The sequence below is a fragment of the Sapajus apella genome, unplaced genomic scaffold (genome assembly GCF_009761245.1).
Source record: "Sapajus apella isolate SASKATOON/1434 unplaced genomic scaffold, GSC_monkey_1.0 scaffold153, whole genome shotgun sequence".
Classification (NCBI taxonomy): Eukaryota; Metazoa; Chordata; class Mammalia; order Primates; family Cebidae; genus Sapajus; species Sapajus apella.
The window spans coordinates 1,291,842-1,308,919 of NW_022437093.1; the positions used below are offsets into that span (position 1 = coordinate 1,291,842).

Sequence of the window (17,078 nt, forward strand, 5' to 3'; positions counted from 1 at the left end):
TAAAAAAAAAAAAAAAAAAAAAAAAAAAAAGAATGTTTAAAATACAAAGAGTGATTAAGCACATATAAAAAATTATTCAATTTTATGTTTGCTCTGTTCTTTTTCTAGTCTCATTTAAGAAATATAAATTTGCATAAATGTTCCTCACCAGAGAAGCCAGGCACGCCCACGCCCACAAAAGACAGAACAAACAAGGTCCTGGTTCAAGAATGCCAAAATGTAAATACACGGCTAATTCAGCTGTGGTCACAAGTCTACAGTGTGGACTAAAAACTTAAAGTCTCCTGCAATAACAGAGAAGGAAAGAACCACTAACCCAAGGTCGAATTTGACTTGCAAGTCCTGAATTTAGTCCTTTTGTGTTTAAAAAAAAAAACACAAAAAACCACAGCTCTTCCAGTAAATAATGTTGCCTCATGAAAAGCACAAGTAGAAGATATTACACGATACTCAATTTTTGAGACTTTTTAGCTTCATTAAAATTTTTGTTATCATTTTTTTCTTTTGTACAAAATCGTTTCATTTTTAAAGTAACCCATGGGAAACAGCTTGTCTCCAAATGTTTCTACTCTCCCCATAAGCATAATTCCTTCCTGTTAGTTTTTGTATAGAACCATATTATCAAGGGCAAAGTGCAACTACATTTGGATAAATGTGATTACCAAATTCATACTAAAGAATCTACAGAGCAAAGATCATTTAATGTTTAGGGGAAATCCAGTCTACTCTTGTAAGATAAGTATTCCCTTGAAATGTGCAATCAAATGTGTAAAATCAATCAACCTCTTGGCATTTATTTAAAATTTTAAGATTTCTGGCGGGGCGTGGTGGCTCACGCCTGTAATCCCAGCACTTCGGGAGGCTGAGGTGGGCAGATCAAGAGGCCAGGAGTTCACGACCAGCCTGGCCAACATAGTGAAATCCCATCTCTACTAAAAATACAAAATACCAGCCAAGCGTGGTGGCAGGTACCTGTAATCCTAGCTACTCAGGAGGCTGAGTCAGGAAAATCGCTTGAACCTAGGAGGTGGAGGCTGCAGTGAGCAGAGATTGCATCACTGTACTCCAGCCTGGGTGACGGTGCAAGACTCCATCTCAAAAAGAAAAAAAAAAATTAAGAATTCTAAGTTTTTGTGGCTTCTGACACTAATGTCTTCTAGGAGTTCATGTTTAAAGTAACAGCTGGTGGCTGACACGTGTGGCTCATGCCCAGGAGTTCAAGACCAGCCTTGGCAACATGGCAAAATCTTATTTCTATAAAATTCTAAAAATTAAGGTTGTGGTGGCACATGCCTCTGATGCCAGCTATTCGGAAGGCTGAGAATCGCTTGAGCCTGGAAGGTCCAGACTGCAGTAAGCTTTGATTATGCCACTGCACTCCCACCTGGGAGACAGACACTGTATCTTAAAAAAAAAAAAAAAAAAAAAGCAGTTGGCTAGTAGCCCCCCAATGCAGGCATACCCAACATCTTACTAAAATGGCAAAATTCAATGAACGACTCATGATTGTCTGAAAGAATATACAAGACCTGTTGTCTTTCCCCAACTATCTATCTATCTTCTAGATCTTTTAGAAGCATAAGTTCTAATCAACCTAAAACCAAAGCAGCTGCCCTCTATGTCTTCCTTTTTTATTTATCTTCTCCTTTAATACTGCTCTACATACAAATAAAGACTACAACTATTTGAAGACGATGGAGTAGAAGCGACAGTGGTGAGTGAAGGAAGCATATTACTTCTTAGAAAACATAAACATCGGCTGGTCCGATGGTAGTGGGTTATCAGAACTTATTAGCATTAGTGTCACTAAAGTTGGTATACAACCCCCCACTGCTAAATTTGACTGGCTTTAAAAAAATAATAATTAAAAAAAAAGAAAACATAAACATTTTTCAAAACTCCTAAAGCAGTACCAAGTTAGGATTCAAGATTCAAGTTTTTCACATCCTCTGTCGTCTCAATCTTAAAGAGTCAGATGATGGAGAAAGCCCGCCCACAGTTATTTCTCAGTCCAGCAGAGCTTCTCTGGACAAAACCCTGACAGATACCAGAATTTGGCAAGGAGCTTTTATACCTACAAACTATTTCATTATAAATTTTCGATGGCAATTCAAGCAGCACCCAAATGAATAAAAACAGGGTAAGAGCAACTCCATGCAAGTATGTATATCCTAACAATGAAAAATACAACACAGTGCTAGACTACATATGGGTCTCCTCATCCAAAAATGGAGAAAAGGAAATAAAAATAACAAGAGTAAATTAAAAAAAACAAAAACAAAACAAAAAAATAGGTCCAAGGAATACAGAACACCAGCTTGAAAACAATGAAAATAATCACCCATAGAAATCAAAAGAACATTTTAGAATACTGCTTGTCATATTCCATAAAATGCAAAAAGACATGATACCTAGGAAATAGGAACCAAAAATCCTAGAAAATATACAGGATGGGATAAGAAAGTATATTAGATGATGGAAAAAAGCAGGGAAATTAAAAATGTAAATAATAGGCCTGGTACAGTGGCTCACGCCTATAATCTCAGCAATTTGGTAGGCCAAGGCAGGAGGATTGCTTGAGCCCAAGGGTTCAAGTCCCACCTGGGCAACATAGTGAGACCCTGAATCTACAAAAAATAAAAAAATTAGCCAGGCACAATGGCACGTGCCTGTAGTCCCAGTTCTTCAGGAGGCTCAAAGTGAGAGGACTGCTTGAGCCTGGCAGATTAAGGCTTCAGTGAGCCGTGACTCTGCCACTGCACTCCAGCCTGGGCGACAGAGCAAGACACTGTCTCAAAAAATAAAAATGTAAACAATAAAATCAAAATTCATATGAGCTGCAGTAAAGGCCAGAAATATATAGAAAACACAGTGTTTAATGAGAGTCACAAGACAGGGGCAATCATATTAAAATGAGACATAACATGTTAGAAATAAAAGAGAGATTCAAGCTAAGAGCCAAGAAGAAACCACTATAAGAGGGATAAAAGCATAGTCAGACATAATCACATACTTGCAGAATAAAAATATATAAGCCCACATATAGATATACCCTGGGGCAATATTTAACAAATTATGGTGTTTGTTGCTTTGGTCATGAACTTCTCTGAAGCATTAAATGCTTGAAAAGCTGAAGAGGAGAGAGAGAGAAGGGGGGGGGAGAGAGAGAGAGAGAGAGAGAGAGAGAGAGGGAGAGAGGGAGAGAGAGAGTTATATTTGAGAGACAGAAGGAACAGAACAACAGGTTATGATACAAAAATCGTGCACACAGTGCTGTCTTTTCATGGGAGGGCAAAAGAGAATTCTCAGGTCTGCAAGGGCGCAGAAAATTTAACACCGAGATACCCTTACTGAAAAAATAATCACTTAAAAATGTATCACAATCAACAGGTAAAACAAAAACTATAAATAAAAAATATACTGTTAATAAGCTTTGAAATCAGTTAAATAAACATGTCTAACAATGACTGCAAATTTGGTCATAAATCTGCCTCTGCCTATATTCTATACCTAAGCACTTACTATCATATAAAGTAATAAAAATGATAATTTAATAATAATAATAATATAGGCCAGGCACAGTGGCTCATGCCTGTAATCCCAGCACTTTGGCAGGCCAAGGCAGGCAGGTCACTGCAGGTCAGGAGTCAATACCAGTCTGGCCAACATGGCGAAACCTCATCTCTATTAAAAATACAAAAATTAGTCAAACATTGTGGTGCATGCCTGTAATCCCAGCTACTTGGGAGGCTAAGGCAGGACAATCACTTGAACCCAGGAGGCGGAGGTTGCAGTAAGCCAAGATCACACAACTGTACTCTAGCCTGGGTGACAGAGTGAGACTCTGTCTCAAAACATAATAATAATAAAGATAATGATACTGTGGTGGCACATGCCTATAGTCCCACCTACTTGGCAGGCTGAGGTAGGGGCATCACTTGAGGCAAGGGTTGGGAAGGGCACAGCTTGCAAGATTGTGCCCCTGCACTCCAGCCTGGGTGACAGAGTGAGACCCCATCTCAAAATAAATAAATAAAATTAATAATAATATAAACACACCAGACTTTACAAATAAAGGCCACACTTAGTTTAGCTATGTGCTCTATGTGCTGAATTCCAGGTTTTATATTAAAAGGAGTCAAAATACACTATTTTACCCTATGTTTTTAAATTAATTACAGAAATATAATACAAGTAAAAAAGTTTTGGAGGTCAGATCATCATGAATAGTGACTTTTATTATCTTTATTATTAAACATATATCTTTATTCAAACAAAACTGTACCCAAAGCCTAAGAAAGACTGGCAAAGGCAAGGCCACCGATCTCCACCTTGCTGTGTCACAGAAGCCCCGGAAGATTCAGGACCCTAAAGAGTCAGTTTAACGACCACATTAGCACAAGTAAGGATCAAACCTATACCTTCCAAATCACCAGGGAAATGTGCTAGCAAATGTTATTCATAAATCAGTAACGTCTATGTATATATTCATTTGTGTATATACACATCTACTACAAACAGCTCAAAAAAATTACTGAAAGAAAATGTACCAAATGTTTAATCCCAATTAATGGAATTATGAGTGAAATATATTTTTCTGTATTTTGTAAAGAGCATGCATAACATTTTTTTTTTTTAATAAGGCAGGGTCTTGCTCTGCTGCCCAGGCTGGAGTGCAATGGCACGATCTTGGCTTACTGAAGCCTAGAACTCCTGGGCTCAAGCATCTTCCCACCTCAGACTCCCAGTAGCTGGGACCACAGGCACACCGCTATGCCTGGCAAATCTGGTATTATTTTGTAGAGACAGGGTCTTGCTGTGTTGTCCATGCTGGTCTTGAACCCCTGGTCTCAAGCAATCCCCCCGCCTCAGCCTCCCAGAGTGGCAGGTATGAGCCACCATGCTTTCTACTTTCTTTTTCTTGAGACTGAGTATCGCTCTGTTGCCTAGGCTGGAGTGCAGTGGTGCGAACTTGGCTCACTGCAACCTTCACCTCCCAGGTTCAAGTGATTCTCCTGCCTCAGCCTCCCAAGTAGCTGGGACTACAGACGCTTGCCACCACACCAGGATAATTTTTGTATTTTTGAGTAGAGACAGGGTTTTGTTTCACTACGTTGGTCGGATTGGTCTCAAACTCCTGACCTCAAGTGATCCACCTGCCTCGGCCTCCCAAAGTGCTGGGATTACACGTGTGAGCCACCATGCCTGGCCCTTTTTACTTTTTTAAAAGTGTCAGTCATGCCAAGTTGCATATTCAAAATATATTTATAAAATATTATGGTATGCTTCCTAGTGGTCTCTATTTAATTCCAGATGAAGCATTTTAAAGGTTTCTTTTTTAAGTATAAAAAAGTTTGGGTGAATAGGTTATAAAAGGTACAAAAGGCAAAATGGGCAAAAAGTCCTTTTGAAATAGCTTATAAAATTCAACAATATTAAAATAACTTCTCTGGAATGGGGAAACAACACTTTATACTTATTTCCACAGTTCTAGATGAAATGTAACACTCCACCTATTTCTTCAGTATAAATTCAATCACTAAAATACTACACTATAAGATTTCCAATTTAAAGGTAGTATTTAGAATGAAGGAATTAGTTCCTACTAAGATCCCCTCAGTTAAAAAAAAATACCCAAATGTTTATTATTTCACTTTGTTATTTGGCTACAGTAATTACTCCTATGATATGTACATAATCCAAATATACATAACAAATGGTGCTTGCTATAAAATCTCTTACCACATTTTAATACTTACTCTTAATAAATCATCTATTCTTCCCTCCTTCTTCTCTAAGTCAGAATTCTTACTGTTTTCTAGTGCAGATATTTTTTCTATTGTGAGGTCAGACTACAGAGACAAAGGTAAAACAAATTTAGGATTAGTCTCAACATGTTAGATGTCATCACACTCTTCTCATTACCTTTTTAGGGGCAAAAAAAAGCACTTGCTCACACAAATGGCCTAGAATCACGTGGCTCAAGAAATGAAATCTGCTCGTTTCATCTCAGTCTTCAAGCCCTCTGCTGGGTTTCATATATCCCACTACACCAACATTTCAAGCCCATGTTAATTCTGGAATCAAATGTATGAATTCTCACTATTGTGCACTTAAAAATGTAGAAACACATTACTCCCGAAAACTAACTTTGAATAGAAAAGGATCTCATAGGAGACTTGACCCAAATCTCTAAGGAACAAATGTGCCCTCTGGTGGAAACAGAGAGCAATCAGAAGGGGAGAGAAGAAGCTACCTAAGAGTTCATCTAATTGAAAAGCACAAAAGCTGATGATTCAGATAAAATTCAAATGTGTTCCAGGGAGTTGTATGGCTCTTGATATTTAAGAAATTCTCTTAGGTTGCCAAGCATCCTGTTTTGAAGGCAACATAGATAGTGTCAAAAGAGGCTTCAAGAAAACCCAGTATACTCAACACTACAAAATGGAAGCTGTAGCCACCACACTTTGCAGATATAATCCTCAAATGTTTAGAACACTCCCTAAATTAAAAAGAGTTCTGAACACAATTTAAGGAGCAAACCATGTTGACATATCACATCTGAGAGAAGTTTAGCTAGGTATAAATAAGTAAGCAGGTATAAGGAATACATTAACTATTTTCATAAATTAGAGAATTAAAACTTACTGAAAGCCTATTAATAAACATTTCATATACACTGTCTGAGATCATGAGAATCAAAGACACTGACACAGATGATTTGTACTGAGGGAAACTGAGGCCTAGAAAGATTAAACTATAAGCACCACAGTGCCAGAATCTGAACTTAGGCTTTCAAAGTGTATGTACTTTTCTTCTGTGGAATACTGTTAAAATAAAAAAAAAAAAAAAGTGTGCACTTTCCTTAATACCACGCATTAGCATAAGCATTGCTGCTACAAAACACCAGAAGAGTGAAGAAAAGCCTCAAAAAGTTACCTTCCAAAGGACTTTAAATACCCATAATGCAATTTCTGAATATCATACACACAACTGAGGTATGGTCAGAGAAATACAGAAAAGACAAACTATCATAGACTACATGGGTTAGCACTTATTCCTAAGCAGCAAGTATGCCCCTCGACTGATTATCAATCACCAACCTACCTGGGTCTGTCTGTGCTGGATGGAGATCTGTTTTTGGGAGCTGCAGGAATGCTCTGTGTTGCCAGATCCCGTAGATGAGGGACTGTTTTGCTGAGCCTACAATAAAGGTGCATTACCAATCACAGGAAAGTTTGGCATCTTTTTCCACAAACATTTATATTAATGCAAACAACTCCATAATATCTATCTCCACAATAAAAACCCTTATAAAGTCAGAAGTCAGGGCCATGTGGCCAAGAAGAAAGCCAAACAGTTCAAATATGAGACAAAGGACCAGACATGGTGGTTTATATCAAGTTCCTGTAAACAGGTTTAAAGTATCATATGCTTACAAACGAATTTTTAAAATATGAAAATTAGAGAAAATGAAAAGTTATTCCTGCGATAACTTGTCTTTTTCACTTGTATTTCACAAGCTTTTGTTCAGAAAAGGCTAGTGAAGCATCCGATGCACAGGGGACGCACGTGAAGGACTGTGAACTACTATTCTGAATAGTGTCCTAAACACACAAACGTTATCCATGACACACAGCAGTCTAAAAATCCAGTTTGATTTCTAATACTGTCACTTGCTGATTGGGCATTCTAAGGTATTTTTAAATTTTTATGGTTTACGTTTATATTATATTATATTCTGAATAGAACTTTTTTAAACAAGGTAAAACTGCAGCTAACAAAGTATGACCCATCACAGACATAAGTAGAAAATATTGAATATTCTGAGAATCATGGAATAATGAGAATACACTGTCTCATCAGAGAATGCAGTGTTTCCACATATGTGAATTTTTCCTGATAGTTTCTACATATTTCTTTATTGTTCTTACTCATTAATATATCAACAATGGTATAACCACCATCTATTGAAAAAGTTACTGTAACCTAAATGCTTCATTGTCACATGTAATCCTTACAAAATCCTATAAGGAGGCTGGAGTGGGGTGGCTCACGCTTATAATCCCAGCACTTTAGGAGGCTGAACTGGGTGGATCACTTGGGGCAAGGAGTTTGAGACCGGCCTGGCCAACATAGCGAAACTTCATCTTACTAAAATTACAAAAATTACTCTGGGCGCAGTGGCTCGAGCCTGTAATCCCAGCACTTTGGGAGGCCGAGGCGGGTGGATCACTAGGTCAAGAGATCGAGACCATCCTGGTCAACATGGTGAAACCCCGTCTCTAATAAAAATACAAAAAAAAAAAAAATCGGCTGGGCATGGTGGCGCGTGCCTGTAATCCCAGTTGCTCAGGAGGCTGAGGCAGGAGAATTGCCTGAACCCAGGAGGCGGAGGTTGCGGTGAGCAGAGATCGCGCCATTGCACTCCAGCCTAGGTAACGAGAGCGAAACTCTGTCTCAAAAAAAAAAAAGAAAGAAAAAAAAAATTACAAAAATTACTTGGGCATGGTGGTACATGCCTGTAGTCCCAGCTACTCAGGAGGCTGAAGCAGGAGAATTGCTTGAGTCTAGGGGGCAGAGATGGCAATGAGACGAGATCACGCCAATGCACTCCAGCCTGGGTGACAGAGCAAGACTCTTGTCCTATAAGGTGGTTGTAATTATCAGTTCCATTTTACAGATAAATAAAATAAAATAAAAATCAAAGATATTAAGTACCTATGTGGGTTCACTGAGCTAGTAACTGGGGAACCAGAATTGGGGGTTGTGTCCACAATAACTGCTCTCAATGACCAGACTGTTACCAGCAGTCTGTGAGCAAACTAAGCACTTCCTACACACGATTTCACTGAAGGTTCACAACAGCCTTATCAGATAGGCAGCATTATTAATGCCATTTTAATGTATCCCTTCAAAGACTATAGTATTCCCTATGTCTAAACACTGTGCTAAAAAGATAAAAAAAGGAAAAACAACAACAAAGAAAATAAAAAAAATAAAACACTGTGCTTAGTAAGTGCATGTGGCCAAGAGACCACAGACCCAGACCTTACTCTGCCTTAATAATGCTTACAATCCAAAGGATTTACTAAACACTTGGTAAATATTTGTTAAAAGAAACTGTTGAATAAACAGTCGTATAATAAATACACAATCACAATTAGGATAAGTGCTAAAAGAGCACATAACAAGGGACATAACCTAATTTAGAAGGTCAGGGATAAAACTTTTAAAAGTTTATCATTTAAGGCCAGGCGAGGTGGCTCATGTCTGTAATTGTAGCACTTTGGGAGGCCCAGGTGGGTGTATTACCTGAGGTCAGGAGTTCAAGATCAGCCTGGCCAACATGGTGAAATCCCATCTCTACTAAAAATACAAAAAATTAGCCAGGTGTAGCGGCACACACCTGTAGTCCCAGCTACAAGGGGGGTGGAGGCAGGAGAATCACCTGGACTCAGGAGGAAGGGGTTGCGGTAAGCCAATATCGTGCTACTGGACTCCAACCTGGGCAACAGAGTGAGACTTCATCTCAAAAAAAAAAAAAAAAAAAAAAAAAATTTATGATTTGAGACCAGGTGTGGTGGCTCACGACTGTAATCCTAGGGCTTTCGAAGGCCAAGGCAGGTGGATTAACTGAGGTCAAGAGTTTGAGACCAGCCTGGCCAACATGGTGAAACCCCATCTCTAGTTTAAAAAAACACAAAAATTAGCTGGGCATGGTGGCGGGCACCTGTAATCCCAGCTACTCAGGAGGCTGAGGCAGGAGAATTGCTTGAACCCAGGAGGCAGAGGTTGCAGTGAGCCGAGATCATGCCATTGTACTCCGGCAAGGGTGAGAAGAGCAAAACTCCATCTCAAAAAAAAAAAAAAAGTTTATGATTTGAAGGAAATAAGAGTCCTATAGAGGAGAAGACAGAATCATTCTAGGTAAAGGACATCTGTGAGGGTGCCAGAGGAAGAGACATAACCAATCCAGAGTTCAAAAAGAGGGCGCAGTCTCAAACAGGTTAAACAACCTGCACAGCCAGTAAGTGGCAGAGCTGCAATTAAGAGCCAGGACTAGCATGCCTATAATCCCAGCACTTTGGGAGGTGGAGGCAAGCAGATCATGAGATCAGTAGTTTGAGACCAGCCTGGCCAACATGGTGAAACCCATCTCTACCAAAAAAAAAAAAAAAAAAAAAAAAAAAACGAGTGAGGTGTGGTGGTGTGTGCCTGTAGTCGCAGCTACTGGGGAGGCTGGAGCAGGAGAACTACTTGAACCTGGGAGGTGTAGGTTGCAGTGACCTGAGATTGCACCACTGCACTCCAGTCTGAATGACAGAGCAAGACTCTGTCAGATGGTGGGGTGGCGGGGTGGGAAGCATCAGGTCTATATGATTTCAAATAACTAAAAATGTTCTCTACTCTAGAATCCAGCAAATCTGATCTTTTCTTACTAATTAAGGTTTATCATTATAAACCCCAAGTATTAGACTACACTAGGATATAAGCATTATTTCCTTCAGTTATCATTAGATTGCTCTTACAATCCTCTTCTTTTAAAGTGTGTTTCTATAAAAACATGACTGTTTGAACTATTATTTATAGTAAGAGCCAATATGAATCAAATGATTAAAAGACACTTCTATAGATTTCTAGATCTATGGTATATGGGTTTAAATATGCCTATTTCTAAGTTTTCTTCCAGCAAATTGAGGGTGTTAGAAAGTGATTCAGTGTGATGTTTCCAAATTAAAGCTTTCTGTAAAAATACACATATAAATAGCTCAATGATAAGTGAAAATGCAAAACTTAACTGAGGAAGTCGGAAGTCAGGAAGTTCCTCAGTTGGGAAGCAGAAAATCCTCATGAAAATGAAAACAATGCTTTTAAAAAGTAAAAGGTACTATACAATATAAGGACTTCAGGTGACAATACTGTGATCATATGAGTCAGAGGAAAAAAAATGTTTGAACTTATCATTCATTCAGCATTAAATGTGACCCTCTGTGCCTGGTCCGGTGTTAAAACCTAGAAATACAAAACTGGGACTGTGTATGGTGGCTTACAACTGCAATCCCAGTGCTTTGGGAGGCTGAGTTGGGTGGATCATGAGGTCAGGAGTTCAAGACCAGCCTGGCCAAGACGGTGAAGCCCCTTCTCTACTAAAAAAAAATAATAATACAAAAAATTAGCCAGGCATGGTGGCAGGCACTTGTAATCCCAGCTACTTCAGGAGGCTGAGGCAGAGACTTACTTGAACCCAGGAGGTAGAGGTTGCAGTGAGCCAAGACTTCGCCACTGCACTCCGCACTCCAGCCTGGGTGATGGAATGAGATTCCATCTCAAAAAAAAAAAAAAAAAAAAAAAACTCCAAAACTGGAAAACAAAGACACTATTTTACAAAATAATAATAATAATAATAATAATAATAATCCATGTCACCAACCTATATTAATCACTCTAATCTCTCATTCAGCTAAATACATTTTCAAGACAACCCAACAGCACGAAAAGAAAAATTCAAGATGAAAAAATAATACCTAATCATAGAGTTAACATATAATTCAATAAACAACTTTACAAGTAAAGTATCAATTTAGCACTTGATTTTCAATATTTTATAGTAGGAAATGACAAACCGCTTGGTTTATTTCATAAACTGAAATTCTGCATTTAGATATATTAAAGCTTAAGATGAAAATAGGTTCAAAGAAGATCAAAAGGATACTGCATCTATAAAAATTAAAAAGTAAAGCACACAAATAATCAAACTGACAAAATAAGATCATCAAAATTTTAAAAACTTGTCTATTATAGACGAGTTAAATATCAAAATGAACACAGGTGAATACACAGCCAGTAACCTAGAGGACAATGTCAAGAACATCTCCCAGAAGATAAAATAGAAGGTTAATGGACCACAAAAGAAAAGCAACATGAATAGCACAGAGACCCCAAAACTATCTAATAGCTTTCTAGAAAAAAAAGAAGAAATGAAATAATCAAAGAAACAGTAAAATAAAATTTCTCTGATATAAAAAACTCTTTTTATGATTTAAAAAAAAAAAAATCAACAAACTCAGAATAGAAGGGAACTTTCTCAGCCAGTGCAGTGGCTCATGCCTATAATCCTAGCACTTTGGGAGGCTGAGGCAGGCTGATAGCTTGAGCTCAGGAGTTCCAGACCCAGCCTGTCCAACATGACAAAATCCTGTCTCTACAAAAGAAATCAGGGCATGGTATGGTAGCTCATGCCTATAATCCTAGCATTTTGGGAGGCCAAGGCAGACAGATCACTTGAGGTCAGGAGTTCGAGACCAGCCTGGCTAAAATGGTGAAACCCCATCTCTACTAAAGGTATACAAATTAGCCGGGTGCAGTGGTGCATGCTTATAATCCAGCTACTCAGAAGGCTGAGGCAGGAGAATCTCTTGAATCCAAGAGCTGGAGGTTGCAGTGAGCCGAGATCCATGCCACTATACTCCAGCCTCAGTGCCAAAGGAAGACTTTGTTTCAAAAAACAAACAAACAAAAAGTCAGCTGGGGGTGGTGGCATACACCTGCAGTCCCAGCTATTTGGGGAGGCTGAGGTGGGAGGATGGCTTAAGCCCAGGCGGTTGAGGGTGCAGTAAGCCAAGATTGGGCCACTGAACTCCAAAAGCCTGGGTGAAAAAAAAAGTCCCTGTCAAAAAAAAAAAAAAAAAAAAAAAAAGAAAAAAAGGAAACGAAAGGAGAGGGGAAAAGAGGGGAAGGGAGAGGGGAGAGGAGGGGGAAAAAGAGAGGGAAAAGGAGAGGGGAAAGGAGAGAGGAAAAGGAAAAGGAAAAGAAGAGGAAAGGAAGGAACTCTCTCAATCTAAGAAATGACCACCTCTGAAAAACATACGGTAAACGTGATACCATTTTTTTTTTTTTTTTTTTTCAGATGGAGCCTCGCTCTGTCACCCAGGCTGGAGCGCGGCAACACGATCTTGACTCACTGTAACGTCTACCTCCTGGGTTCAAGTGATTCTCCTGCCTCAGCCTCCCAAGTAGCTGGGTTTATAGGAGCGTACCACCATGCCCGGCTAATGTAATACTTACACTTTCCCCTAAGATCATGAATAAGAAAGACAAGCAAGTCCCAGCTAGCCACTTCTATTCAAAATTGTACTGGAGGTTCTAGCCAGGACAATCAGGCAAGAAAATAAAAAGCGTCCAGATGGGAAATAATGTAATACTATCTCTATTCGCAGATAACATGATTTTGTATGCAAAAAGTCTTGCAAAAAAATTATTAGAAATCATGAGTCCAGCAGGATAGAAAATCAACATATAGGTGCGGTGGCTCACACCTGTAATTCCAGCACTGTGGGAGGCTGAGGCAGGTGGATCACGACGTCAAGAGATTGAGACCATCCTGGCCAACATGGTGAAACCCCATCTCTACTAAAAATACAAAAATTAGCTGGGCATGGTGGCACGCACCTGTAATTCCAGCTTCTCGGGAGGCTGAGGCAGGAGAATCGCTTGAACCTTGGAGGCGGAGGTTGTAGTGAGCCATGGCCACACCACTGCACTCCAGCCTGGGCGACAGAGCAAGACTCCGTCTCAAAAAAAAAGTAAAAATAAAAAAATAAAATAAACATACCAAATCAATTGTATTTCTATATTCTAGCAATGAGCAATCTGAAAATAAAATTAAGAAAACTATTCCATTTGCAATAGCATAAAAAGAATAAATACTTAGGAATAATTCTAATGAAAGAAATATAAGACCACATATTGCAAGTTGCAAAACACTGTTGAAAGAAATCAAAAGACCTAAATAAACAGATACTTTGTGTTCATGGATTGAAAGACTTAAATACTGTTAAAAAGGCAATACTTCTCAGATTCATCTAGAGATTCAACACAATTGCTATAAAATCCTATCTGGTTTATTTGTAGAAACTGAAAAGCTGATCTTAAAAATCCTAGGGAAATGCAACAGATCCCAAATAGCCAATACAATCTTGAAACACAATGAAGCTGGGAGGCTCACCCTTCCCAATTTCAAAACTTATTACAAAGATACAGTTATTCAGACAGTGTGGTACTGGCATACAGACAGGTGATATGGTTTGGCTCTGTGTCCCACCCAAATCTCATGTTGAACTGTAATCCTCCTATGTCAGGGAAAGGGTTTGGCAGGAGCTGATTAGAACATGGGGGCAGATTTCTTCCTTGCTATTCTCGTTATAGTGAGTGAGTTCTCATGAGATCTGATGGTTTAAAAGTGCATAGCACTTTCCCCTTCACATACACACACTCTTTCGTTCCTGAGAAGAAGGTGCTTGCTTCCCCTTCACCTTCTCCCATGATTGGAAGTTTCCTGAGACCTCCCAGTCATGCTTCCTGTTAAGCCTGCAAAACTATGAGTCAATTAAACATATTTTCTTCATAAATTACCCAGTCTCAGGTAGTTTACAGCAGTGTGAGAACAAACTAATATAACAAGCATATAGATGGAGTCGAATTTAAAGTCCAGAAATAAACTCCTTGCTATAAGTCAGCTGATTTTTGAAAATGCTGCCAGGACAATTCAATGGTAAAAGCACAGTATTTTCAACAAATGGTGTTGGGACAATAGGCTATCCACATGCACAAAAATGAAGTTGGAACTCCTTCCTCACACTACACACAAAAATTAACACAAAATGGAAAAAAGACCTAAATAAAAGAGCTAAAAGTATAAAGCACATAGAAGAAAAATGTAGGAGTAAATTTTCATGACTTTAGATTAGGTAAAGCCTTGGCTGTAACACTAAAAGCATAAGCAATAAAAGAAAAAACAGATAAATTGGCCTTTTCCCAAAATTAAAAACGTTTGTGCTTCAAAGGACACCATCAAGAAGTAAAGCAACTACCCACAGAATAGAAAACATCTGCCAATGATATAGTTGACAAAGATCTAGTATTCATAATACATAAAGAATGCTTACAAACTTAACAATAAAGGCAACACTGTTTAAAAATGGGTAAAGGATTTGAATTGCAATCTCTCCAAAGAAGATACATAAAAGGCCAATAAGCAAATGAAAAAATACTCAACATCACCAGTTATTTGGGAAATGCAAATCAAAACCATAATGAGGTACCACTTTATACCCACTAGAATTACTGTAATGAAAAAGACAGACAACAGCAAGTACTGGCAAGGACAGGGAGAAACTGGGATGTACTGCTGCTGGGAATGTAAAAGGTGCAGCTGTTGTGGAAGAGTCTGGCAGTTCCTCAAAAACAGTTACCATATGACCTGGTAATTTCACTCTTCAGCATACATCCAAAAGAAATGAAAATGTACGTCTATACAAAGTCTTGTACATGAATGTTCATAGCAGCATCATTCATAATAGCCAAGAAGTAGAAACAGCCTAAATGTCCATCAATGGGTAAAAGGATAAAGCCGTGACCAACTGGCACCAAAAAAGGAGGATTCTATTTACTGATGCACACCCATGAAAATCCATAAAGCCATATGATAATCAAAGAAGAGAAAGCTATTTGTCACCATTTGGCATAGCCACTAAACAACTACCTACTTTAAAAGTTTAAAAAAAAAAATTAGGCCGGGCGTGGTGGCTCACGCCTGTAATCCAAGCACTTTGAAGGGCAAGGTGGGCGGATCACCTGAGGTTGGGAGTTCAAGACCAGCCTGACCAACATGGTGAAATCCCATCTTTATTTAAAAAAAAAAAAAAAATTAAAGCCTTACTAGTAATTAAAAGGAAAGAACTAAGCATTTAGCCTGCCTTTCTAGAACCATATGTCAGTGTAGAGCAACAGGCACGGATGATAAGAGGAAAGTTCTATTTTACAGACGCTAATAGATATGTTACAATGTTAATTTGGCTATCTAGCAAAATGTTAACGTGTTTTTTAAAATGCCTATTTAATTAGTTAGAGATAGGAGGTCACGATTTCTGAATTGTGTTTTAAAATATTTTGGCATTAAAAAAACAAACTACATTTTTTAACAATCAAGTTTTGAAGAATATCTGCATAATGTTAAAAGACACAAGTTTTAAGGAAATAAAGAGACTTGTCATTAAGGGAAAAAAAGATCCAGTAGACCTTGACAACTAGAACTGTTTCAATCCAAACTAATTCAATGTCTCTCTTCTTTTCAGTGAGTCCAATAAAATCATTTCATATTGCAATGCCCAACAATGAAACAATCATAATATTGTAAATGTTCTTTGCTTTAAGTCTTAGAATACTTTACAAAGCAGAAAAGACTGAATTGTTAAAATAACTAAATATCACACACTTACACTGTAACAATAGCTTAAAAAACTGAAAAAGAAAGGAACACTGGGTGAAAGCTATGTTAAGTTTGTCTTTCATAATGAGGAGTAAATAGATCTTAAAAGTTGATTTAAACAAGGCCAGGCACAGTGGCTCAAGCCTGTAATCCCCACACTTTGAGAGGCTAAGGGGGGAGGATAATTCAAGACCAGCCTAAGCAACATAGTGAGAGCCTGTCTCTACCAATAAATAAATGTGATCCAATAAGGAACATATTATTTGATGTTAAAACAGTGATCATTAGAAAATCCAAAACATAAATTGTCAACAATAGTTATCTCTCTGAGGAATCCAAGGGAAGAATTTCACTCTTTTCCATCTCCTCAATTTCTTGTGGGCCATGTTCATGTTCTACTTTCATAATTTAGGAAATTATTTGCTTATGATTTTCCCTGAGCTAGGTGTGGTAGTGCACACCTGTCATTGAAGCTATTCTGGAGACTGAGGCAGGAGAACTGCTTGAGCCCAGGAGTTCCAAGGCTATAGTATGCTATAATGCTATATGATTGTGCCTGTGAATAGCCACTGCATCCCAGCCCGGGCAACTTAGCAAGACCTCTTTCTTAAAAATAAAACCTCGGGGCTGGGCGCGGTGACTCAAGCCTGTAATCCCAGCACTGTGGGAGGCCGAGGCGGGTGGATCATGAGGTCAAGAGATCAAGACCATCCTGGTCAACATGGTGAAACCCCGTCTCTACTAAAAATACAAAAAATTAGCTGGGCATGGTGGCGCGTGCCTGTAATCCCAGCGACTCAGGAGGCTG

The 17,078-nt window shown here is 38.6% G+C and overlaps 1 protein-coding gene across 12 annotated transcripts in view; it reads right to left on the bottom strand.

The window, feature by feature from the left end:
• TLK2 (tousled like kinase 2) overlaps positions 1-17,078 on the bottom strand; it is a 143,477-nt gene that overhangs the window by 57,732 nt on the left and 68,667 nt on the right. For all 12 annotated transcript variants that reach the window (XM_032265947.1, XM_032265942.1, XM_032265943.1 and 9 more), the window contains 2 exons: positions 7,108-7,203; positions 5,760-5,852 (listed from right to left, as the gene is read on the bottom strand). In XM_032265947.1, the coding sequence (XP_032121838.1) occupies positions 5,760-5,852; positions 7,108-7,203 (189 nt within the window). The remainder of the gene's footprint in view (positions 1-5,759; positions 5,853-7,107; positions 7,204-17,078) is intronic.